Genomic DNA, 27,292 nt, shown 5'->3' with positions numbered 1-27,292 from the left:
AACCCAGACTGTTAAAAAAAAAAAAAAAAAGGGTGAGTCACAAAGTTCTCCTAAAATGACCTTTGAGAAATGAGTCTAGTGTTTGAATGTGTTCCTCACGCCAACATACCTGATAATTCATGATAGCGCGCAGACACATAATACAGAGGTGAACGTCATCTCTTTGGCTGGCCAATCGGGCATGTCGCATAGTTCTTCTGCTATGGGTCAAGTTGCTTATTCTAATGTGGAAAGGCACAGAATGAACAAAAGATGAACACTGAATTTGAAGAATAAGAACGATATCTAAACATCATGGTTTCTTAATTTTAGTCCTTATACTGAGCAGCGATCCCTGTATTTTGGGGTGTGTTGTAATGATGACTCACCGGACAGTGAGTGCACGTGCCGCTCTATTCATGCCATGTGTGGGAGAATGGTTGACATTTTTGGCTAGATCCTCCACTGATCTCTCTGACAACCTCCTCTTGTCTGATACAGAACCACCGTTTTCCACAGATTCCACTTCAAACCTGAGAAACACATCAGCACAGAATCCGAGGTCATTTTCATCCACTGAGAGACTACACACTTAAAAATAAAGGTTCTTTATAAGCATCTATGTTTCCATTTAACATCCGTGGAACCTTTCCATTCTACAAAGGGTTCTTTAGATTTTTTTAATGTCCTTCGGACTGCACTCTTACAAAAGAAAAAAAAGGCTGCAAAAGTGGTTTTTCACATTAATGGCATAGAAGAACCAATTTGGGTTCCTATAAAAACCTTTCAGTGAGCAATTCTTAAAGGGATAGTGCACCCAAAAATGAAAATTACTCCATGATTTACTCACCCTCAAGCCATCCTAGGTGTATATGACTTACTTCTTTCAGACGAATCCAGTCGGAGTTATATTAAAAATTGTCCTGGCTCTTCCAAGCTTTATAATGGCAGTGAATGGGTGTTATTCAATAGTCCAATAGAAGTCCAATAAACTGTGCCAATCCATCCTAAAAAAAGTGCTCCACATGGCTCCCGGGGGTTAATAAAGGCCTCCTGAACTGAATCGATGCGTTTTTGTAAGAAAAATATCCATATTTAAAACTTTATTTTCAAATTACCGTAATCTCTAGCTTCCGCTAACTGGTACGTGCATTCACGAGAGAGTGGCGTTCCAGCGGATGACGTAGGACATAGGTGCTAGTGATGTGACGTTTGAAGCTTGTATCAAAAAAACGAAACATCTCACAGTGAAGCACTGTACTGGAACTTGATTAGTTTTGCCATAACCACGTGATCTGTGACGTCCGAAGCTTCGTTTTCGCACACAACATTGTTCGAAACACAGTTTCGCGATCCCATTGCACAGGTTTCAAGTGTCAGTCACTTCTTTGATAAGAATAAATCATAATATGAATTTATAATATGAATTTTTTTTTTCTTTAATATTTGTATTAATTTAAGGGGATTTTACTAAATATTAACCTCTAAATTATGCACCATTTATCTTCTGCAATATCAGGGTGTAACCTCTAGATGGCTGTATAGCCCTATATATAAATAAACCGTTTGCTGCAGAGTGAGAACTTAAGACATAAAGGACGTTACTTGTAACAGGTTATTCATTGATATATTTTCAGACATTATTATAGACTACATTTAGTAAAAGTTGAAATTTAAATGTTGATTTGAAGTGTCAGTTATTATTAAATCTGGACAGAGAAAGCATTTTGTTAGGCTACTCATACTAGCTACAGCATGATCAGTAACACGAAAGTCATCAGAATAAATATTTGCTCAGTGTGACCAGGGCAATATTTTAAAACATAGAATTGAGTGTTTACATACCATGAACAGAGACGTTCTGTGGTTGAGATGTGTATCCTATTTGAAAAAAATCTGCATCGCAATTAGCAACTGGTAAATTGAGATTCCAGTAGCTTTACAAAGCATTGACAGCGCTTCGAACCAGTGGTCTTGAGCATTATCAAATTTAGAGGCATCAATTCATAGTTTTCAGTCACGTGACTGGCTTATTACTACTAGTACTGTTACTGCTAATAAAACAGATCTCTGGGGGCCCCAAAAGTGCGTGGGCCCTTAGAATCCTCCTAATTTCCCCCCCTTAGCGGCGCCCCTGGCTTCGAGCAATGAACCATTTTACAATACAGTTGAGGGGAAGGCTTCATTTCACCATCACATACCAAGTTTTGTTTACAGGAGCAGAGGAAGCAAAATTTCCTTTGCAAAGGAAAACCAGTCTCCTCTTGGCTTATATCAAAATCTTATGACAATTTTCTTTACAAATCCTCGTTTTGTACTTCTAATTCATGACCGGTGTTTTGTTTTGCTCTCTCCTCTGAGCTTCCGCGTTCAGCACTTCTCTCCAGAGATTATGCTGCGCCTACGTCCTACATCATCTGCTGGAATGCCACTCTCTCGTGAACGTGCGTATGACAGTTAGCGGAAGCTAGAGATTACCATTTATAAAGTTTTAAATATGGATATTTTTCTTACAAAAACGCATTCAGTTCAGGAGACCTTTATTAACCCCCCGGAGCCGTGTGGAGCACTTTTTTTATTGGACTTCTATTGGACTATTGAATAACACCCATTCACTGCCATTATAAAGCTTGGAAGAGCCAGGACATTTTTAAATATAACTCAGATTGTACTCGTCTGAAAGAAGAAAGTCATATACACCTAGGATGGCTTGAGAGTGAGTAAATCATGGGGTATTTTTCATTTTTGTCTGAACTATCCTTTTAAAAGAAAATGTTTTTCTTAGCGTAAAAAAAGTAATAATCCAAAATAATCCAAAGAACCTTTATCCACTATAAAGAATCTTTTGTTCCATGAATGTTAAAGGATCTTAATGGAACCATCGATGCCAATAATAAAAAAAAAAAACTTTATTTTTAACAGTTCATGTAAAAAGTGGTTCTTTTAAGAGCTGTTAACTGAAAGGTTTTTTAAGGAACCAAAAATTGTCCTTCAATGGCATCGCTGCAAAAACTCCTTTTGAAACCTTTATTTTTAATATGGCAAGTGAATTGTAATTACTTCTTGTCAAAATCTAGGATTTACTCATAAAATCTTCTTGGACAAGTACTGCATTAGACGACAGTAATGGTGTTGATGGAAAATGTTAGAAATGACAGAATAAACATACGGCACATCACTTTGAGCATATGATAAGTAGTCCACCAGGACATCCAAGCCTTGGTTTTCCTCGTTCAGAAACTCCTGAGCCCACCTATAGAGTATAAAAGGAATATCATGATATGTATCTATGGAAGTTTTCTATTATTCAGGTGCAAAATTATCTTTTCTTTTAATCAGGAGTAGCAGTGAAGTGAAGCAGTGATCTTTGCATTGCACAAGAAAAATAGAGCTGCCACTAACCCAATGTGATTGGTTCTCAGCGAGATCTCCAGCTCTCTCAGGACTTGAGTTGACTCCTGCACACGTTTCTTGAACTGTGGAGAAGGAATCACAGAGGTAAGCTGACTGACTGACTGACTGACTGACTGACAATCATTTACTTCACATTGAGACTCTAAACTGAGTTTTCATTTGGGCAGGTGGGTGTCAGCAGTCAGCACAGATATGGGTAAAAGAGAAATGAGAGTATAAGGAGGTGGTGTGGGAAAGAACAGAAAGCGAGTGACGGTACTGACCCTGCGTGCCACTCCACCCTGGTCCTGATAGAAGCTCTTGATTTTAGTCAGATAAGCCGAGGGAGGGTTTCTCACCTGAAATCGCTCCTAATAGACATTAGGAGAAAGAGGAACAATAAATGGACTGATTTCCTGCTGTGATGATGGAGGCGTGTAGAAGATATTTAAATGCAATTTGGTCGTATAGAATAATAAGGTTGAATAATACCATTCAAAAGTTTGGGGTTGGTAAGTCTTTTTAATGTTTTTAAAATAAGTCTCTTATGCTCATAATTAATTATTTGATTAAAATACAGTAAAAACAGTAATATTGTGAAATATTATTACAATTTAAATGATCAATGTTGAGAACAGTTGTGTTGCTTAATATTTTTGTGTAAACCAAGATATATTTCATTGATCAATAGAAAGTTCAAAAGAATAACATTTATTTGAAACAGAAACCTTATGTACTGCCACTTTTAAATTAATTCCTTACAATATATATATATATATATATATATATATAGCGTTGGCATGGTAGACTTTACAGCTGCCAAGAAGTTTTGCAACTTAAAGGGGTCATGAACTCAGAAACCAAAATTCCCTTGCTCTTTTGACATATAAGAGGTCATTGTGCTATTAAAAACATCCTGTAAGTTTCAGAAATCAAAATATATATATATAAATAAAAAATCTTACTGATCCCAAACTTTTAAATGTTACTGTAAATCCATCTCAGATACTGTACTGTATATGTATGAGAGAGATATGTGACATTTATTGACGTTTCTTCAGTTGTATTAATACATATTTTCCCTGAAGGTGGTATATAGCCTACATTATGCCCATGGTAAGAAATACATTTTAGTTGTGTGCATTTGTTGCTATGACAACCTGTGCTCTCTACAGTACATGCATAGCTACAAAGCCTGCATCCCAAAGTTGTCATAGAGACGCAAATATTAACACAGGAAGTGCGTTCACCGCCTTAAGAGTCTGACCTCATACTGCTGCTCTTATTTTCCCCTTTTTCTGTCTTTTTCCCCCGTTGAGATGTCTGCTCACTATCAGCATTTACATCATCTCCTTTAACCACAAACTTGCATCATTCTTTTTACTGTCATTAAAAAATGTAACTAAAATATACACAAACATAAAAATACAATTCCTTTGCCAAACTTTCCGTTGTGTCTTTGTAAGCCTACTTAAATTAACATCATTTACATAAAGAGTCATTTCTGTCAACCACTGTTGTTTTTTTTCCCTTCTTATAGGCTATGCATTCTCTGAAACTGATCACTACAAATGCCTCAACCTGTATTTTAATTATATTGTCACTACATAGAACAAGAAAATCAGGTTAGATCATTTACATTTTAAGCATTTTTAATAAACACTAGAGATGCTTTAAAAAATGTTCAAAGGCCTTTAACATTTTCTCCTGATATGTATGTATGACATGATATGTATGATTAACATGATGAATTAAATGTTTTTCTTTTCTTTTCACCTTTCAGGCGCTTATCTAAATTGGCCATGGCTACATATCATGCAGTATACACCCCAAAAAGAAAGAAAATGTAAAAATGGCAACAAATAAATAAACTTTAAAGGACATATGAACCCAGGTTAAAGTCCTCATATAACTTGTATAAGTTTGGTTTTTGTATTTGTGTCACAGTGTAAAGATCTCTTTTATGCTTCTGGTGTGTCTAAATCTAGTCTACCAGATAACTTCCTCTCAAAGGTCACACCTACACTGCAGACATGAAGTATTATGAAAATGCAAAACTGCTCAAAAATGTAATGACAACGTATTTCAATATGAGTAATGTCTCACTCTCTAAATGAGAACTAAACGAGAGAAACGATCAAGATACTCTCAGTTCTACTCTGCTGCCATTTAAAAAAAAAACAATGTTGAAGTTGATCGACAGATGACAATAGTAGTATCTTACCTGATCGCAGACAAGCTCCCATTTCTTCTCATTGTCGTACTGACTCAGAAGCTTCATCTTGTCAGGAGGCAGATTCATGGAGCTCTGAGAAGAGAAATTAGAGGTTCATCACAGTAACCTGGAGATCAGGTGAAATCTTCTCTAGCAGAACTGTACAAACATGCTAGCAGGATTCTAATGACTGCAGTCTCAATGTTTGAAGCTTTGTGAATAAATACACTAATAAAGAAACATATTGCTATTCTTATTGGTTGACATGCACCATGCACATCCATCACAAAATACTGGATTTCAATAGACAGATTACATCCATAATACTGAATAACAAAAAAGTTTAATTACTGCCGCCAGTGGTACGTGACCTAGAACCAGGCTACAACTGTTTAAGAAGAAGTTTGTCAGTGTTATAATACTAATTGGTTTGTGATGTTGATGGCAACATCTGAATCCTAATAGCATGACAAAGTCTGAGTATGATATGAAAGAGGCTGGCATGAACAAGTGTAAATTGCAGCTGGTTAACTTTTTCTTCAGTTTCAATTAATATCTGATTTGCCATTTACATCATGAATTTGTAACATTGATAATCACCATTTATATCTGATGCAAGACAATGGTTGAACGAACATGGGAAATGTCTACATTACAAAATGTGTATGATAGAATTATTGTTCCTAGTTTAGTCTACTTCAGATTGTTAAAGGGACAGTTCGGCCAAAAATGAAAATCCTGTCATCATTTAGGCTACTATTTACCTTCATTTCATTTCAAACCTGGATGGTTTTTGTGGAAATTTGAAAAAAGAAATGTCTCAATCAAAGTCTATGGGGTCCACTGTTGTTTCACAGAAGTCATAAAGGTTTGAAATGACATGAGGGTGAGTAAATGGTGACACAATTTTCATTTTTGAGTGAACTATTATATTATGTGCATATCTCATACATTCATTTCCCCTTACATTTATATTTATCTACTTAAGATCATATGCAGTGTGTCATCAGTCTGACACAATGTGACTTCCTGAAAAGATAGCACGGGGCTGAGTTGCTACATGTCTTGCATGTAAACATTATTAGCAACAAAAATTCATCATTAGCTTTATGTTTTGTACTTTCACACCACATCTGGAATTGTACCTGTCAACCAAATTAAGAGGGTGTGTTGTAAAAAAAAAAAAAAAAAAGGTGTAAAGTTTAGTGTAGAAACATTGTGTTCTTGGGTGTTTCCTCCTGAAGCACTAAGACGTTTCCGCTTTGAGCATGTTTTTTTTTTTAAGGTTGTGTGCACAAAGAGCGAAAGTGCATTTAGAAACACATTGAGCGGTTACTGGAAGAACAGAGAGAGCGGGGTGGGTGGGGTAGGGTGGGGGACTAACTGTGGTCTACTGGTTCAAGAGAGTGAATAAAGTGCAGACTAGATTAAGTTGATATTATATATAATGCACCAAATGCACAGTGCAGGGCATATGGCAGTAGCCTGCAATGAGGACATCACTGTGAAGTGTGACCATGTGTGATGCATCTATTCTTTAACATACAATGGTAATCTAATCAGAGTAGTTGCTTGAATTTATGGGGTCAAGGACAAAATTGCAGGGATTGTCCCAAACTCCCCCATCCTCTGAGCATTGTAAAGATGAGTTTAGTGGGTCCAACTCATCACGGGGCCAGGGACAGCCTGGTTGTGCATAGACCAATAAGAGTTTTTCAGAAGGATCAAATGGCCATTTGTTATATGGAAGTGCTTTTTTTATTTGAGTAAAAATAAAATGTTATTTTGAGAAGTTAAAACAATAAATAAAGTCATACTGTGAGATATAAAGTCACAGTTGGGACATATAAAGTTGCATTCATGAGAAGTAACAATATTCATTCTATGATGGAAACAGGCTTACATAATGTGTTGCTGAAGTGGAACCAAACGGAAGATAACTGAGCTTCCATTAGGAATCAATTAAATGATACAAGAAATTGCTCAATAAACGGGATGGCATATCTAGGAGTATAACCAACTGACAGTGGTGTCTTGCACTGAAACGAAAGACGAAACAAAGGTCAGTCATGACAGAGAATATAGGACCTCTTGTTGTCTTATGACTTCTCTTAAGAAGTTGCCTAATTTGTCATCCCGTCACTACCATTTCCTATACCAAAAGCCCATGTGGAACTAAAGTGACAGTAGTCAGATTGTATTAAGTCAGAAGTGTTTTTCCAAATGTTACTTCATTTTGCATTTCAGGTGGAAGATTGCATTTGCTTTGAAATGTTCATGTTGTGTTTGATTATCCTTTTAATATGTTGTGCCTACTGTCTGTGCATCAAGAAGTTCCTCTGTTTTTCTCCCCCCTACAGCTAGTATTTATGTTTCCAAAATGCAAAACCAGAGAATTTAATACTGTTGTAGTTCCTAACACGGCTGTTGTTTTTATCAGAACAGGAAGTGCCAAGATTAGCTGCTTTTGCTGTGTTGATATTTAATATTTACATGTCTGTGTATAAAAAACTCACCAAAACCACACTGAAGCGTTCTTCGAGCTCTTCCTCAGGAGGCATGGGTAGTTTAGCAGGGGCACATTTCTTTTTAGGTGTGGAGGGAGCAACATTTGACCCTCCTGTTGAGCCTTTGGCCTCCTGCCCCTCCATCTGCTCCAACCCGCCGACTGCGTTACCCATCACAACTTTCCTCAGGAATTCCAGGATACTGAACTCTTTCTGTATCAGCCACTGGCAATTCCAAAAGGCCAAACTCTGGAGGAACCCAGACTAATCTCTCTGCAATCCACAGGTAAAAATCCACTGAAGTTTTTGAAGTTTTCTAGTCACTCAGATCCAGTGTTAGGTGGAAGCACATGGAGTCTTTTAGGACATGCTGTCAGACAGAATGAATACCTTTTAAACCAAAACTGTGTCCAGGACGGTGCAAGTGATTGTGAAGAAGCTCTCAACAAGGATTAGAATTTAAAATCAAACTCACAATCAGATTTTAAAATGGAGGTTAAAAAGAACTTTTACCTTTGCTTTAAAAAAAAAAAGGAACAAGAAAAGCCTCTGTTTATACTTTCCCAATAAAGACAATAGAGGTCCTTTAAAAGTTCAGTTCTTCCAGTCTGTCAGTGCGGCTGAATGTGTTGATTATCAGTGTAACAGGCCTTTTCTCCAGTTTTCTGCCTCTCATGTGATTGCTTCAGATGTTGGAGCATCTTTCTCACAACTTCTTTTATGTCCACCCCCTCTGATCAAGTCTGCAGAAGTTTCTTCCAAAAGAATATACAGATGTTGGCAAATTTACATGAAGGCACCTGTCCGATCACAATTGTGTGTGTTACAGAAATGAGAGAGAAGCAGTTGTGACAGCAGAAGGAAACCACAGAAAAAAGCAGAAGCATCACTGCTTCCTGCATACCTCGCACTAGAGACAGAAGCCCGCTGGGTGTGTCAGTTTATGTTCTGTTTGTATTTTAAAAAATATGATTATCTAAAACATATCACACTACTCATGTGCATATTATGTACTGTATGACACTGATGCTGTTGATCAGGGCTTGTTGTCACAAGCCTACTTGTTTTCTCTAGAAGATTATTTTTGTGAATTCTGGCCTAATATAATATTTTTGTAATGGCCTAAAGCATTTACAAATCTCAGGTAATTTTTTAACATTTACTAATACATAATTAAAATCAAAAAGTGTCTCTGTTCATATTATTTAATGGTATGAACCATTAAAATTTAAATTTAATGGTATGAAACCTGAACTAACAAGAACAGTTGTATTTTGATTAACTAATAAATGTATTGATACATACTGTAACAAATATATTGCAGATTGATAGCTAATGTTAGTTCATGCATTAACTAACATTAGCTAATGGGACCTTATTGTAACCTTTGTAATAGCTGTTGGACAACTGAACACAATAAAACCACACTGGCATTTTTATTTTATTTATCTATTTATTTTACAGATCATCAAATCTGTTTTATAACTACATATAACTGATCTATTTTTTATTCAATGTATTTTAATTTATTAAATGTTTATCATTGGTTTCATTTATTATTTAGTGTTGTGTTCTGCTAGTCATAAATAGCTTTTTCAAACCCAAGACTTTAAGGTTTATATTTACACAGAAATTACAATAAATCTATAGGCCTCTGTAGACAGACAGACAGTGAGAGAGAGAGAGAGAGAGAGAGAGAGAGAGAGAGAGAGAGAGAGAGAGAGAGAGAGAGATAGATAGATAGATAGATAGATAGATAGATAGATAGATAGATAGATAGATAGTGAGAGAGAGAGAGAGAGAGATAGACAGATAGATAGATAGATAGTGAGAGAGAGAGAGAGAGAGAGAATTTGAATTTGAAACAGAACTTTATTTCACAGCCATCTTTACAAACAATTTACCAAATCTAACATCTACACAATACACACCCCTATATTTTACAAGGCAAACATTAAATAATTTTCAGGAATCATACAAAGAACTCCATTACAACACCAAATATTTTCAAAGGTAAACAAATCATTCATCTCCTTATAAAATTTATAATCAATTAATACTCTAGATTTTACCAGTGTTAAAAATATCTCGGTAATGTTTTGACAAGGTTTTTGATCAATTTTATTCCTTCTACTTACATATATTGCCATTTTTGCCTGACCAATTATAAAATTCAGCAGCTGAAATCAAAATCGTCAACTTTAAAACTAAGTGAAAGATCCAATTCCTCATCATCCTGAACGATCATATATGCAAATCTCCTAAAAGACACAATATGTTTCAACAGAGGAGATATCGCGTTAATCTGGATCTTTTTTATTGGTGAAATCAATTTTCCATATCGTGATAGAGCTGTTGTTATTATCTCGTCACTGAGAAAGGGGGGAACATTAGATAAGGTGACTCTTTTCGAAGGCAACGAGAGGGGAAGCACAGAAAAATCACTGTAGCGCTATTCATCCTAGATACTGATAAAATACATCCATGTCCTACAACCTCACCAATCGCCAGGCAGATCTCCTCTATACTCGCCGCCAACGCCACCTTAACCGCATGACGCCGCGCGAGTGTAGACAAAACCCGAGTAGCCGGGGCCGTCATGCTTACTCCAGTAAGCAACCGGTAGCACACGGCCCAAAACTATAACAAAAATCACAAAGAAAGAAAAAGACGACAGAAATCACTCACTCACTCACCACGCACACGCTCACAGCACTCAGCCCACTCGCGCTCATCACCCTCACCGGAAACGAGAGATAGATAGATAGATAGATTATCCCATTACCATGAGATATATGAGCATCAACTCTCAGTTTGATGTTTGATAAACTCTCTTAGAGCACCACCGTGTGGAATAAATGACCACACTGATGTTTATCTTGACTCATATAGGAGATGATCAGTGTAAGGTATATGTGTATAGTATAGGCTATAAGAATACATAGACAATGCAATGAGTAAAATAAAAAAGAAATGGATGGATCGAATGGCTCAATATATTAACAATGAACTTATAGATTTCATCGGAATTCACAGTCAGTAGTCAGCAGAAAGAACGACAGACTGGAGGATGAGTCTCTAGAGGTCAGACCAGATAATGGCCAATAGGGGGCGCAGCTCGTAACATCCCGTCATTGTTTATTGCAAAATGACGGAAAACAGCGCGTCGCCGGAGGATCACTGGCTCAAAGTAAGGAAAAATATTCAGATAAAGACGGTCCGTTGATTTTAAACAGCCATATCTTCTCAAATCGCTCTCGTAAAGTGTGTTACTGTTTATCTGTGTAGGTCTGCAGTGGTTGGTTTCACTCTCTAGCTCAGCTGGCTAACGTTAGTTGTAAAGTTCAGCAAGTCAAAAGAACAATTACCCTGCTTCTCACATTATCGTGGTCTTAAAATGCAGTGTGTTTAGCGGTAATTTAGACAACAAGTCACTACAGAAACACGGCCGAAAACGTTTCTGCGCTTAAACGGACTGTTTATGTTGTTAATGTTAGAATGGGAGCTATAACAGACGTGTAAGACTTGAATCCGCTAAGCTAACTTGTTTGTTGGCTACACTGACTCTTTCTGGCTGTGGTTCAAAACGTATTTAAACTGCCTCACTAGACAGAATTTTCGGGCATCGAAGGCGCGTTCGAACGACCGAATCGACTCCCCAGAGGACGGGATTCGATTCAAGTGACAGATGTTCCCCCAAAATACTGCCAAGACAGCAAGACGCACTGGTTCTCTTTGTGCCTTCTTTATATTTATGCTGCTATTCCAGTGCATTCAGACTTACTGCCGCATTCATATGCAACGAATAAAATAATAAAATATGCCCTCAGTTGGACCGACTGTAATGACAGCTTGACAATCAGACAGTGGTTGCTCAGTCTGAGAGTTTGGAGACACATTATGCTATGCACAGGGCTCGAATTGAGGGGGGATGGCATGCCCCTGGTTGAAAAAAAATGGCAAAAAGCATCCCCTCTGTAAAACCACCATCCCCTTTAGATTAATAATGTTGTGTATTATGTAAATCTTATCTGACAAATTAATTATTATTAATATTCTCTACGTATAATAATTTATAAACTGAATAACGGCGATTGACCGATCAGAGCTCAGTATTAATGAGCTGCGCGCAAGCTCACGCATGTTTTCGTCGACAGCACAATAAGGTTTAAGTTATTAACCTGATTACAGTTTGAAGACATTCCTTGATATAACTTTAACAGTATATGTGTGACTGCGAGGACGAGGGACGATAGGCTACTAAGAGAGAAAGGATGCGTCCCATTCAGAGTCAGTAGGCTAATGGTCGCCCTGTTCTAGCATACATTACGAAGCAGGGGCGTAGACCCCCACCCCCCAGCTTATTATACAAATATAATATTTGTTCAATAATTATTGTTTAATCTATTTTACCACAATTACAAAACTATTATAACATCTCAAATAACTAAAATAAATAAAATGTGTTTTTGCCTAATTCTTGATTAATTTAAATGACGGCTGTGTTATCCAGGCTGTTTCGGGCATGTCGTAGAAAATGTTAACAGCAGCAATGCATAATTCTGTAAAAAGCACTTGACGCGGGAGAGAGCCCCATCCATCAGCCCGCGAGTAACGGTAAGACTTTTGAGCTTCAAGCGCAGGCTGATCCGGTTCATTCTGTACAGCCGGGAGCACACCACTGTCAGGCCGATTATGAATGTAATTTGGGTTCAGTCGTGTTTTCAGTCGTTTAGTGTACGGCGTCTAAAGAATTTAAGACCAGCTGTTGTCTTCCTCACAAAGATGGTTTTTGTGACTGACGCCGGCGACTAACTGCACCTGTTTCCGAATATGTAGTAGGCCTAATAATTTAAATAACGAATTAACAAATTTAAAAAAAATCACAAACATGACATTTCTGAATAAAATAATTGTATAGCCTACACTTTAGTTAGGCCCATCTAATTGGCAATATTAAGAGCATTTGGCATTTCCAATTAATGTAGGCCTGTTACATTCTTCTTACGCCTATTATTATTATTATTAGGTTACTTTTATTTTATTAAATTAATATTACAATTAATTTGCCCCGCAATAATTTCATAGCGCATCACCGCACAACTGATGCGCTGCGAGGTAGGCTATTACTCCTCATTCAAAATCTTTAAAAAAAAACGTTTATTATGTAATGAATTATAGACCTATAATTAAAATTATTAACACTGAAATCATCAATAAAAATGAAGAGCAGCTTAATTTCAAGCACCGACTTTCAAAAAACAACCTGTTTAACACAAAACAGCCTATAAGTTTCTTCTCTTTTTTTTCTTCTTCACTAGCCTATGTTCGGGCCACAAGAGAAATATTAAGAGAGTAGGCTAAATTAAAATCAGCATATAGATTCGTACGTCTCATCATCTCTAAGAGAATATGCGGCATCAGATGCGGAAAGCAGTTTGTCACTTTCTGGTGAATTGACTGAGATTAAAGGAGTAAGATTAGCCTAGTTCACTTCCAGAACAAAAATGTACAGATAATGTACTCACCTCCTTGTCATCCAAGATGTTCATGTCTTTCTTCAGTCGTAAAGAAATTATGTTTTTTTGAGGAAAATATTTTAGGATTTCTCTCCATATAATGGACTTCTATGCTGCCCCCGAGTTTGAACTTCCAAAATGTAGTTTAAATGCAGCTTCAAAGGGCTCTAAACGATCCCAGCCAAGGAAGAAGGGTCTTATCTAGCGAAACGATCTTTTATTTTAACGTTATTTTCTAAAAAAAAATTACAATTTATATACTTTTTAACCTCAAGCGCTCATCTTGTCTAGCTCTGCGGTTCATGACAGTTAGGGTAGGTCTAAAAACTCCCATCTCATTTTCTCCTCCAACTTCAAAATTGTCCTACATCACTGCAGAAGTACCGACCCAGTGTTTACAAAGAGAATGGGTTTTTTTTAAAAAAAAAAAAAAAAAAGAGTTACAATTTATATACTTTTTAACCTCAAAGGCTTGTTTTGTCTAGTTCTGCTGAACTGTGTTTTCCGGTGTTACGAGATTTTCGGTTTCAGTGGGAGGGGCAGACATGAATATTCATGAGTTTCCCGGACATGCGCGTGGAATCAGGTGGAACTGAGAATTTCAGTTCAGGCTCCTTGTATCTGATGACCTGCCCAACTCAATTCGAGCAGCTGACTGCTTAGCCATCTTCAAGAAACAGCTAAAAACACATCTCTTCCATCTATATTTGACCCTCTGTCTCTAGCACTCTCTATTGTAATTCTATTTTATCTATTTGTTGACTTGACCCTCTAACACTTGCACTTTCTATTCATTTTCAAACCTCTCTACTTGTTTTCTTTTTATTTATATTCAAATACTTGACCCTATAACACTAGCGTTCTCTATACTTTTTCTATTCCATCTGCTTGTTTTCCTTTTTGTTATAATAATTATTATAAATTATTATATTACTTATTGTAAATTATTATAATAAATTATTTTATTTTAATAACTTGTACTTTATTAATGCGTTAGACTAGATTTGTTACAGCACTTACATATTGTTGCAAAGAGACAGTAAACAGTATTGTATGTACAGATGTGCTATAGACTAATTATGCAAGGGAATGTGGATAGATGTAAGATATATTAAATCAATAACATACATGTAATAAATATAAGGATAGATAGTTGGGTATTTCACATGTTTTATTGCACAGAGAACATTTAACTGTTCATGAGGTAGATGGCCTGAGGGAAGAAACTTCTCCTATGTCTGGCCTTTCTGGTGCTCAGTACTCTGTAGCGCCGGCCAGACGGCAACAGTTCAAAGAGGAAGTGTGCTGGGTGTGAGGGGTCCAGAGTAATTTTGCTAAAAAAAAAACGTTTATTATGTAATGAATTATAGACCTATAATTAAAATTATTAACACTGAAATCATCAATAAAAATGAAGAGCAGCTTAATTTCAAGCACCGACTTTCAAAAAACAACCTGTTTAACACAAAACAGCCTATAAGTTTCTTCTCTTTTTTTTCTTCTTCACTAGCCTATGTTCGGGCCACAAGAGAAATATTAAGAGAGTAGGCTAAATTAAAATCAGCGTATAGATTCGTACGTCTCATCATCTCTAAGAGAATATGCGGCATCAGATGCGGAAAGCAGTTTGTCACTTTCTGGTGAATTGACTGAGATTAAAGGAGTAAGATTAGCCTAGTTCACTTCCAGAACAAAAATGTACAGATAATGTACTCACCTCCTTGTCATCCAAGATGTTCATGTCTTTCTTCAGTCGTATGTTTTTTATGTTTTTTTGAGGAAAATATTTTAGGATTTCTCTCCATATAATGGACTTCTATGCTGCCGAACTTCCAAAACTTCCAAAATGTAGTTTAAATGCAGCTTCAAAGGGCTCTAAACGATCCCAGCCAAGGAAGAAGGGTCTTATCTAGCGAAACGATCGGTTATTTTCTAAAGAAAAAAAATAATATGTTGGGCGATTTTGAAGTTGGAGGAGAAAATGAGTTGGGAGTTTTTCGACATACCCTAACTGTCTTGAACCGGAAAAAAACAGAGTTCACGCATTCTGGTGGAATGACCTGCCCAACTCAATGCTGACTGCTGACTGCTTAGCCATCTTCAAGAAACAGCTAAAAACACATCTCTTCCATCTATATTTGATCTCTAGCACCTAGCACTCTCTATTGTAATTCTATTTTATCTATTTGTTGACTTGACCCTCTAACACTTGCACTTTCTATTCATTTTCAAACAGCTTGTTTTCTTTTTGTTTATATATATATATAAACCTTGCTACGTGTACTGCGTTAGACTTTTTGTTGTTTTTTGTATGTATGTGTAAAGCGTCTGCTAAATGACTACATAAATAAATAAATAAAAAGGGCCTCTAAATATAAAAAAATGAAGTGGAATAAAGATTGGATTGTGGCCTTGATTAGCGTATGATACGATGTTGGTAAAATGTGTGTTGGTGTGAATGTTTGATATTATGTGAGCAAACAAGACAACATTGGAGACAAGAGAGTGTGATGTTAACGTCCTTGTAGAATCTGCTGTATAAAAATATGACATAATAAAGCTAAAAAAAAAGAAGAGACATTTTTTTAACTTGATTCTGGCATTTGATACAGGACATTACCCAAAAGCTTGGGATTACTATGAAGAAATGTACATTTTTAAGAAATGTATATTTTTGTTCTTCAAGGATGCATTAATTTAATAAAAATTACAGTAAAGACATTTATAGATTTATATTTCCAATAAATGCTGTTCCTCTGAACTTTCTATTCATCAAGGAATCCTGACGCTGTATAATGGTGTCCACACTTCATTAAGCAGTACAACCATTTTCAACATTGATAATAATCAGAAATGTTTCTTGTGCAGCAAATCAGCATATTAGAATGATCTCTGAAGGATCACGAGACACTGAAAGGGAGAAGTTGAGATCTGACATCACAGGGGGGGGGGAAACTTTATTTTAAATTGTAAACTTATTTCACAATATTAATGTTTTTTTTTTATATATTTTTAATCTGATAGCCTAAATGCAGTTGGTGAACATGAAGAAAGAACCTTACTAATACAAATCCTTAGAACAGTATTGTGTATATATCATATCAAAACAAGCATAAGCACACGTATGAACATTTGTTAATAAAATTATTTTTTAACATGAATTTAGTTTCTTATTCCATTCCATAAAATGCAGTGAAGTATTTGTTTTCTCATTTACAGTGTACCAAATGTAGGCTACTTTTTAAACTTTTGTCCATACAATTTTGTTTAATCCGAAATTTTACTTATTAAAGAACACTTTAATGCTTGTGTGTGTGGTCTTAGATTCCTATTCATTTTGTAAATGTAGCCTAAGTCTAACAGTTTAAGAACAATCACAGCAGGATAGATGAAAAACGATCCACAGATACAAGTTTATTTCAGCTGTTGTACTCAAAATGATAACAACTAACAACAGACACAGTTTTAAAGCATTGCAAGCTACAGCACAACGAACTGAAATCAAAGTAAGTTACAACTAGTTTAAGTGTGCTGAATGTCTGCAATCATTCAGTCAGTGACGACTGCACAAAACGTGCAAACTAATAACATTATAAACTGTTACAAAATGATGAACAAATGTAGTTTAGGTATAGGTTTGTGCAACGCTGTAAATATATTTACCTTTTTTTTATTTTTTATATTCCATTAAACCCATTAAATTCTCAGTTCCACCTGGTTCCACGCGCATGTCCGGGAAACTCATGAATATTCATGTATGCTCCGCCCACTGAAACCGAAAATCTCGTAATGCCTGTTCATACCATAGACTGTATAAAAACAGGTTCAGACAAACTTCAAAATCGTCCTACATCGCTGCAGAAGTACCGACCCAGCGTTTACAAAGTGAACATGCAAAGAAGGTCAAACGCCCTTTACAAAAAAAAAAGGTAAAACAGCAATGTAGGATGATTTTGAAGTTGGAGGAGAAAATTAGATGGAAGTTTTTCGAGGGGGGGATTGGGAATGGGTGCCTGCTCACTTTTGGCCCGCCCAAAAATAAAATTCTGCCTACACCACTGTTATGAAGTGTGGAAAAAACAAACGTCTCGAGTCCAAAAGCATTCATTGCATGATTAAGTCTATTAGAACGAAGATAATTAAAATAATGAAAGATAAATATCCCTGTGAGTTTTTATTTTTTATCTTTAGCCTATTTAGTTAGGCTGTGAGTTAGTCAAGTTAAGTGAGTGAGTTATATTTTAGACGCATTTAGTCTTTTTTCCTGTTTTGCAAATTAAATACTTGCAAACAAAGCTGGAGTAGATCTGCCGTGTGTCTCAGAGCATGCAGTGTTTCTTTCATGAATGAATCTCTTTTTGAACAAAGCAAGTGAGCCAATTATTCAATGATCCATTCATAAAGACAGTCAACTTGCTTTGATTCTAATTGAATCAGCCATTTTGAAAGAATCGTTTGATTGAAGGATTCAATGAATCATTCATTAAAACAGATACTTGCCGCCACCTACTGGCGGTTTTAGTGTCATATTTCTTTATCCATGACAGGCCTAAACCAGCACTCAGCAAAATATTAATCATAGTTATTGTCAAAAAATACCCCCAAAAATATTATATAATTTTTTGTCAACATGCCACACAAGGGGCATCATTTCGGTCATTTGGCACACAGACACACAGAAATTGTGTGCGCGTGTGTGTGCATTGGTTTAACCTACATTGTGACATATAACTTTTGACACAAGGAAAACAGCTCATAAACCACAGATCACTTTATAAAGCTTATTTTTTGTTAAATAATAATTTTAAAAAATTAGACAAATTTGTAATCACACAGGATCCCCCACCCCACCATCCCCCTTAAAAAATGTTTACAATTCGACCACTGATTATGCATATAGATTAAATGTCACCTTTTAAAGGGGTTATTTGGGACACATCACAGTGGGGAGTTAGAGGTGTCCTAGATAAAGGTAAGGCAGGACAGGTCAGGCTCAGTTTGCATATGTGATCATCAGTTGGCTGCTGGTCTCTGAATGTTTAGTCTGGCTGGCTTTGACTATTCCTTCTGTTTGTCTTTTTGACATCACCCGTCACCATGTCTCAGCAGACGGACGGCGCCTTCAGCGACAACGGCTTCGATCACAGTGAGTACCTGGGCTATAAAATATTACTGAGAGTCTCAACTACTGTTTTGTTTTTTTGTTTTTTTCTCCAGCTTATGTGCCAAGACGAAGGTTGGATTTGCAGTTATAAAAATATAATTAACCCATAGGGTGGACTTGACAAAACTGAAACTACTTTGTGCTGTCAAATGCTGAAGTAACCATATGTCCAAATGTCCATATCATTAGGTTTCTTTGCCGAGAGTGCTCACAAAGGAAGTTTGGTGTCAAGAGCCAACAGCATTGGATCCACAAGTGCCTCTTCAGTACCAAACACAGGTGATGATACTAATCTCAATCATCTAATATCAAACATGGCCATTATTTTATAACCTTTACTCTAAAATGGTCGTTTCCCTGTCATGAAAAAGACAAAATTCACCCATCTGTTTTCTAAAATGCATGTGTTAGATCTAATTGTGAACAATTAAATCCATGCATACGTATGCCAGACTCTTCCAAGCATTTAATCCCTGCTCCTGCAGTCTCCCAAGCATCTGCCTCTGATGCAAAGAACCAAGTCCATGGCCTATATTGTTTTCTTTTTCAATTATGTTACACTCAGCTGTACGTCACAATATAAAAGGAAATATGTGTTGATTATTGCAACTTTAAAGACAGACATCAAGATACAGTCTTGCTAACATACGGTTCATCCCTTTGGTTTAGATGATGAAGACAGTGACAACAGACATGAGACGCCCTATAAGGAGTCGTATAAAGATCGGAGGAGACAGGCACACACACAGGCAGAGCAGAAACGCAGAGATGCCATCAAGGTAAGAGTGAGAAGAGCCAATTGTTTTAGGGAAAACAAAGACAGAAAATATAGTAGCTTACATAAGTGACCGCAATAATCAATCATAAAAGCACAGTAATTACTTGACTTGATTACATTCAAACTTCAAAATATTCCATTTGTAATATTACAATAGGTTATGGTGGTATTTTGGGTGTTAAGTTGTGGTTCAGTTGCTTTTCTGACAGCAGCTGTACTCTGTGACTTTCAGTTCAGGGCGGCAGCATTGCAGTTCCGTCTGATGCAATGAAATGGAACAGTGTCATGAGATGCATTTTTTATTTTTTTTTTATGTTGAAATATGTTTAACTTGACATGCTGCCTTAAAAATATGCTGCAAGATGAGATGTAACTGCCAAAGATGTCCGTCTTTGGATTGATTTAACTTTCATTTCATACTATTTTAAGAGACTAAATCTGAAAAAAAAAAAAAAAAGGCAAAGATAAATAATGATTTTGTCAACATAGGTCTGCACAATTTGTGGGGGGAAATTGCAAATTATTTTTGTTTTATTAAATTTTTTCCCTGATAAAAATTGTGAATATGATTTTTTATTAAGCTTTATTAAGTTGTGCTTGTTTGTAGGGCTGCTCAATTTGGCCAAACACCTTCGTATTATATAGCAATGTGGCAATACTAATACTAATAATAAAACAATAATAATAATTCATCAAGCTTTAGTTTTGGTGGAAATAAATAAAATAAATAAATCGCAATCGCATGGATCCTTTAAAGCTTCTTTTGTTGACAACAGCTGGTTTTTGAGCGCTTTTTATCACAAATTTGTGAAGTTGGTCAGCGCATGTTGTGTTCCCAAATGCACATTACCCAAAACATGCAGAGATGAGTTCATGTGGAGCAGAATTTATTGTGAACTGAGTCACTTTGTGATCCTGTAAACAGTGGATTGTGAGCTACTCGCGTATAAAAGATAACAGTCCCGTGCTTCTAGCGTTCTACTTCTGTCACTCAAATGTGTATGTGTGGATCTCTGTCCCACAGAAAGGCTATGATGACCTGCAGTTTATAGTGCCTACATGCCAGCAGCAGTCGGACTTTGCCATGGCCACACAGAAGATGAGTAAAGCTACAGTCCTGCAGAAGAGTGAGAACCTTCATTATCTATTGATATTTCCTCGTCACATGTCTCCATTCTTTTACTCTGGAATGGAAAAGCTCAGTGACTTGTGTGTGTGTTTGCAGCAATCGACTACATTCAGTTTCTCCACAAAGAAAAGAAGAAGCAGGAAGAGGATGTTTCCACTCTTAGGAAGGAGGTGATGGCGCTGAAAATTATGAAAACGTGAGTGGTCAGAAACATTTGAACTGCTTAAGTGGACAAATGTAGTTCCACTTATTCTCCTACAGGGTTGTTGTCTGCTTTCAGAGGGTTTTATCTGACCACTGTCACTCTTCTGCCAAGAAAGATAACACCCTTTAAGAGGAAGGGAGGAAGAAAATTCTTAGATACTGTCTCTAATGGACACTTTGTGGGGTTTGTTTCAGGAACTATGAGCACATTGTGAAGGCCCATCAGAATAACCCTCAGCAGGGCAGCGAGCAGGTTTCAGATCAGGTGAAGTTCAGTGTGTTTCAGAGCATCATGGATTCTCTGTTCCAGTCCTTCAGTGCCTCAGTGTCAGTCAACAGCTTTCAGGAGCTCTCTGCCTGCGTCTTCAGCTGGATCGAGGAACATTGCAAGCCCCAGGTAGCACACATGCACATGTTCACACATTTAAGGCCTGTTCATACCTGAATGATCTGCTATGTTGCAGTTCTCAGCTTTTTTTTTTCTTTAAGGCCCACAACAATATTTAAAGGCCCCATGAGTTTTCCAGTTGTTTGTGATTTACTGGATAAGGATTCAGAAGGGATTTTAAAAATAGTTTTTACTCACAGTTTCTACCTAATAAAATATTTCAGAGTGTGAGAACTAGAAAAAAAAAAAGTATATTCATAAAACATATTATATAGCAACGATTTAATATTTTATTAATATTGACTTTCCAAGTCTAGCAATCACACTTAAAATTAGGCTATCCAGGTTTTTCCAGACAGTGGGAACCCTGGCTCTTCAAATGTATTCGTACGAACAAGACAGAACAACCCGGAAATGCATTAAACACGCAAAACGTGCCATAAAAACATTAATAACACTACTCAAACCAATGTAGACAACCTGATCACTACACAAGCGACAGCAAGCTTCAGTTTTTCAGTCAGTCACCTACACAGGCTTAGATAAACACTGAAAACTCCCAGACTGACCATGTTTTTCTGTATTGTTGACAGACGCTGAGAGAGTTTGTGGTGACTGTGCTGCAGCAAGTGAATGGTCAGCTGTACTGAAGCTGTCTGTCTGTCTCTCAGGCTAATAGCTCATTCAAGAACAGTCTCTCTAATGGACTGCGGTGCGTTCAAGAACTCTGAAGAGATGTAGCAGCGCTTGCTCAAGTATTGACTGATATAGTGAAGTGTTTATGGCAGTGATTCCAATCAAAAAATGTGGAAATGCAATAATTTAGTCAAATTGTCAAAATGTCATTTTCTTACTAATCATTTGGAATGTAATAATCTGTTCCAATATGTTTGCGATTGCATATTCTGTTTCCTTACACATCTTCAGCTGGTTGAAAAATTTAAGAATGTGTAAGTTCTATTTCGGTGTTGTCGAACACACCTCAGTCCTAAAGTTTAATCATTTCTTTTTGTTGTCTAAATCCAGAACAGCTTCATCAGTATTCATATTTTCAAGTTTGCAGTTGTGATGCTAAGATAAAATAGCATCCTGACAACCACAAATATGAGGAATACTCAGCTATCAGCCAAATTCACACCCCATATACTGAGGTGCGAGATGTGTCTCAGTTTGCTGCATTATAAACCAGAAGCTGCCTTTGAATGATTAAGCTTGGTATGTTGCATTCAGTTATCATCTTTACCTCATGTTCAAGTCATTTTCCAAAGCACAACTACATTTTCACCTTTGCGAACAGCCTAGTGCTAGAAAGGGGAGCCGAGACATCTAGTTACACTGTGATGTATCACTGTCAGTTGGTTTTTACGTCCACAAACAGCTGTCCCTCATGCTTTAATATAATTAAAGTTAGGCAATGCTGAGCCATCTTAGTTCCTCTTTTAAACCACTGTCATTGGGATGCTGTGACCAAAGATTGCAGTGTCTACGCACAAATAATGGAAGATAAACCTCTGTTTGTCAGGTTATGTCAATTTTTGTTCAGCTGTGTGGAGCGCAATGTTTTATTCTACATTTATGTTAATGGTTTAAGCTCTTGTGAAGTATTTTTTTGTGCTGCATAAGCTATCAGTGAAGACAGTGCATGGTAGCAGCTTCACTTGGTGTGACCGCCCAATTCTATTTATATTTTTAATGAATGTTAATTAAAGCATAATGAAAATTAGAATTGGAGTCTACTCAGGACACAGATTTTTAGGTATCGAGATCTTTTTTTAAATAACAGATGATTGTACAACCAACTGTTTGACCTGTGCTGGAATAAGGGACGTCTTTACAAGTTAAGCCATACAGTGGAGCGAAATGCCAGCTCACAGAACGAGGCTACGTCGTGCTGAACTACTATACTAGACTCTGTGCTTCTGCATTTCTGACTTCAATGGAACAATCTGGTTGAAATATTTTTGTATCAGTATAATTTTTTTAATTGAAAAATAAACAATTTTCAAACTTATTTACAGCTTGTTTGTTCTTTCTCTCTCAACAATTTTATAAATAGGATTGGTTTTTAACAAAACAGTTCTCTTGGTGTCCTAGAATCCTCTACTTTCCAACCTTCCCAAAGGTTAGGCGTCCCGGCAACAATGTTGGCGCGGCATCTGAATTTATTCAGTGAGTCCTCCATCAGATGTTGGGCATTGTCACTTTATGGTCCTCATCTGTTTCAATCCCAGCCTCCTCCTGATTTCAAACACAAACAAGATGTAGAGGAAAGACTCGGGTAGGCAACATTGTTTTTCTGTGAACAGAAATACTGTGAACCCCTAGCGGTTTGTGGGGGGACTTCAGGGTTTTTTTTTAAGTTGATGAAAAGCTAGTAATTGGTAATATCCTATGTAAAATTAAAACTTCATCTCTGCATGTGCTGCAATTTTAATGTGCATTTTGGTACGCCACTTGAGCTAGGTTCACTTTATTTAGTCACATGATTTCCAATATTTTTGTGGCCAGAAATTTGCAACATTTCAATAGTATTAAGGCAAAATAAAACCTTTAGGGTTTGAACATTAAAAAGTGAAGAATTTAAGACATAAATATCAGTATTGTTACTTGTAGAGTAAAAATTATGATTATCATCAAATATTCATTTTAATTTTACATTACATTTGTAATTTACAACAGTAATATATTTCTTCATTTTTGTGATTAGAGTTGAAACGAGATTCACTATCTATTTACTTGCATATCATGTGACCATTAACCGACATCAGAGAATCATGAACAAGCAAATGTGTTGTAAATGAAATATTAACGTCAAATCTCAGGGGGTACTTCAAGTAAATGTGTTACTTCTAAGGGGTTTGGCTGTCAAAAAAAACCCGTTCTAAGGAAATGACTCACCAGAAACTGTTTCTTGCTCTTTGGGTACCCCTCCAAAATAGCTCCAACCATATCAGTAACCTGGCAGGTAAAGAGACAAATTAAAAGCTGTTCTTGGAGTTTCATATTATGGTACATAAGGCTTAATAACTATCTGTATAGTGTAAGGTATATAGCAGTATTACAGGTATCATTTTAGGTCAGTTGACCATTGGCAGTGACAGTAAAAACCATAATGTGCAAGAGCAGTTTCCATTCGTATATAAATAAACCATGGTGTTGAGGACACAAAGATAAATCTGAAATGAATGCACTTTCATAAAGGCATGCCTTACAGCTGTATCATTAAAAATAAGCTGACATTTTGTCTCCTGGGCAGAATCTGAAGTTGTGAATAAATGTTTTTACGGATCATTACCAGTCTCTTCCTCTTCCTCCACTCCTTCACATAAGTCTCTCTCTCCTTGTAAACCTGAAGGGCAAGAAATACATTTGTCAGCAACATAAACAAGCATAATATACTATTGACTGCCCCAGGACAGCCACATTATCTGTATAAACTTCACCTAATGAATCAAACATATTCCAGAGATGCTAGAAGAGAAGTCTTTTTGCATTGCTTACAAAAAGCAATTTAATGTACAATAAAAATGGCCCAGGGCCAGTGTGGGAGAGATTCATGTCGGTGGATGAACTGTCACTTGCACTTATTCGACACTACATTTTGTGTTCATTAATCATGCACAGGGCTGGTAAACGTTAACACTTGGTTTTGGGGCCAAGGTAAAAAAGATCACCAGATATTAAAGAACGCAATGATTTCGAACCTTCTGCCTCTCCTCAGGGGTCACATGGTTTTTAGCTGACTTGATTTCATCCAGCCTCTCTCTGTACCCAGAGCACTCTGCCTGCAGCTCCTGGATCTGTGCCTTCATCTCTGCTGTGGTTAATGAGCTGTTCAGCTCCTTCAGTTCTGAGGGCAAAAAGATTAACTTTTTATCAAATACAAACAGTCGGTGCACAAGTTCAAACACATCTTTTCCCAGCAGCGCATGTTCAGTGCACACCTGTATCCAGCTGCCTGCAGCTCTGTGATATGGTCTGTACTTCAGTGCTGATTTCCACAATACGAGCATCCATCTTCTTAAGTTCAGCATCACTCACATCCGCAAACTGAGACTGAAGGGATTGAAAGGACATCTGTCAGGCTGATTAACCAATACCGGTTCTCTTAATATTAAGAGCAAATTGTCTCCACCCGATTATATTCAATGAGGAATCAGACCAACCTGATCTGCAAAGTAGATCTTCTGCTTTCCATAGACTTTCTCCTGAATCTTTCCCTCCTGGGCCAGCTGCTCCATTGCTTTGACCACAGCCTGTGTAAGTTAAGTGAAGAGAAACTAAATCATCCCACATAATACACTCTGTATACAAACTGTAATATTAAATTATAACATTTAGCACAAACTGTGAACACTTCAAAGAGTTCTTGTAATATCACAGACTCTCTTAGCTACTGGACATTTGTCGTCAAAGCAGAACTCTGAAATGTAATGTTGCTTTTTACCGTTTTACCCAGACCACACTGCTTCTGTAGGTTTGTAAAGACATCCTGAGCACTAAAGGGTCTGTTTTTCTCATTCAAGTAAACGAGGATCTGTGCGGCACCTGTGTGTGACACGAAGAGTACAGCCGATTAATGTATTGTAGCGTTGTGCTATATCATTCATAAAATCACAAGCAAGCGAAGGCATAAAATGTTCACTAGTGTAAGAAAAAGAAGCATCGCGTACCTGCACTGTCTTTTTTGCTCATTGTTTGTTCGGTCTAGATCTGTCAGCGATCTGCACTCTTCTGTTGTTTACCTCAGTCAGCTTTCGCGCGCCGAGTTGAATTGTGGGACGCTACGTACGTCATCTTGAAGACGCCATTCTAGTGTGTGTGTGTGTGTGTGTGTGTGTGTGTGTGTGTGTAGTCAGCTTTCGCGCGCCGAGTTGAATTGTGGGACGCTACGTACGTCATCTTGAAGACGCCATTCTAGTGTGTGTGTGTGTGTGTGTGTGTGTGTGTGTGTGTGTGTGTCTGTGTCTGTGTCTGTGTGTTGAATTTTCCGGTTATGAATAGGTTTATTTTTGTGAGCTAACCATGTTTTAAATAAAAATCAAAGTTAAGCTTATTTAAGAAACCAACCATCTAAAACATTATGTCATTATGATGTCATTGTCAAATTCACAAATAAAAATGATCTTTGCTAATGTAATTCTTACATGTTTTGTTATTGCTAGTTGCTTTTTAGACAAAAACAGAGAAGTGTTTTAAAAAAAAAAATGGTATAATATTACTATACTGGTAAAAATTTAACGTAGGCTTTTTTAAATTACCCTTGCATAATATTTCTAAATGAATTAAAACAACTGGGCAGAATTATAAAAAGCATTTAAAAAGTGTGATTGTAACTTGTGAAAATGTGCATTTGTGATATATATATATATATATATATATTGGTCACTAGATCACAAAATTAAAAGTATTCAATAACTAATAAAAAAAAAATCATCGTGCTTTTTACTTAAAGGATATATATTCATTCATCTCTTTATTGTCTTGCACATCAAAAGTTATCAAAAACCAATTACAGAGAATGTAAGAGGAAAATAGTTCTGTACGGAAATAAAAATCACAGACACTGCAGAATCCAGCTACAGAAAGACTCCTGTAAAATGCTCACACAAAGAAAGAAAAGATGAGCGATTCTGTATTTTGCATTCGCCTCAACATGGCAGACTGATAACTGATTTATGTTTAAATCACGAACATCAATACAACATCATCAATAGATGATGCTGGGCATAATTTTCTTTCGATGTATAAACTACCATTTCATTGTCCTATTTGAATTGCTGGTGATTTTTGTTGAAATTGACCACAAAAAGGTGAATGGACTGAGTAAAATGGCCTGAGAATTTTCCCATTGAATGGTAATCCCACTGACACACTTAAAAATAAAAAAAATTCTGGTCATGCTTTTTTTCACAAGAAATATGGACAGTTTATCAAACCAAATCAATCTATATTTATAAAAAAGTGTGTCCATATAAATAGTAAAGTATTATTAATAATAGTATTAATAACTATA

The 27,292-nt window shown here is 36.6% G+C and overlaps 3 protein-coding genes across 4 annotated transcripts in view; 1 reads left to right on the top strand and 2 right to left on the bottom strand.

The window, feature by feature from the left end:
• Positions 1–8,459, bottom strand: part of LOC107688135 (formin-like protein 1) — a 19,781-nt gene extending 11,322 nt beyond the window's left edge. Inside the window, exons 1-7 of the mRNA XM_016485716.1 lie at positions 8,104–8,459; positions 5,597–5,680; positions 3,657–3,743; positions 3,382–3,455; positions 3,149–3,232; positions 369–512; positions 110–221 (exon numbers count right to left, since the gene is read on the bottom strand). Of these exons, the coding sequence (XP_016341202.1) occupies positions 110–221; positions 369–512; positions 3,149–3,232; positions 3,382–3,455; positions 3,657–3,743; positions 5,597–5,680; positions 8,104–8,268 (750 nt within the window). The 5' untranslated portion in view covers positions 8,269–8,459. The remainder of the gene's footprint in view (positions 1–109; positions 222–368; positions 513–3,148; positions 3,233–3,381; positions 3,456–3,656; positions 3,744–5,596; positions 5,681–8,103) is intronic.
• Positions 8,460–11,191: 2,732 nt separating this feature from the next.
• On the top strand, positions 11,192–22,127 carry LOC107688133 (max-like protein X). Of its 2 annotated transcripts, none has more exons than XM_016485711.1 (8): positions 11,192–11,284; positions 18,720–18,759; positions 18,967–19,056; positions 19,447–19,556; positions 20,580–20,682; positions 20,781–20,880; positions 21,084–21,285; positions 21,870–22,127. In XM_016485711.1, the coding sequence occupies exons 1-8, from the start codon at positions 11,243–11,245 to the stop codon at positions 21,924–21,926; spliced, it is 744 nt and encodes a 247-aa protein (XP_016341197.1). In that variant the 5' UTR covers positions 11,192–11,242; the 3' UTR covers positions 21,927–22,127. The 2 variants fall into 2 exon arrangements, with proteins under 2 accessions (XP_016341197.1, XP_016341198.1); XM_016485712.1 differs by having other exon boundaries at positions 11,211–11,284; positions 18,723–18,759.
• Positions 22,128–23,043: 916 nt separating this feature from the next.
• LOC107688134 (homologous-pairing protein 2 homolog) lies at positions 23,044–26,078 on the bottom strand. Its single transcript, XM_016485714.1, has 8 exons — positions 25,950–26,078; positions 25,724–25,824; positions 25,443–25,532; positions 25,221–25,332; positions 24,981–25,126; positions 24,572–24,625; positions 24,175–24,234; positions 23,044–23,514 (listed from the first exon to the last, which is right to left on the bottom strand). Exons 1-8 carry the CDS (start codon positions 25,969–25,971, stop codon positions 23,458–23,460), a joined length of 642 nt encoding a protein of 213 aa, XP_016341200.1. The 5' UTR covers positions 25,972–26,078; the 3' UTR covers positions 23,044–23,457.
• Positions 26,079–27,292: the final 1,214 nt, after the last annotated feature.

Source organism: Sinocyclocheilus anshuiensis, unplaced genomic scaffold (assembly GCF_001515605.1).
Source record: "Sinocyclocheilus anshuiensis isolate Anshui unplaced genomic scaffold, SAMN03320099.WGS_v1.1 scaffold249, whole genome shotgun sequence".
NCBI classification, from domain to species: Eukaryota; Metazoa; Chordata; class Actinopteri; order Cypriniformes; family Cyprinidae; genus Sinocyclocheilus; species Sinocyclocheilus anshuiensis.
This window is presented reverse-complemented; position numbering and strand designations above follow the sequence as displayed.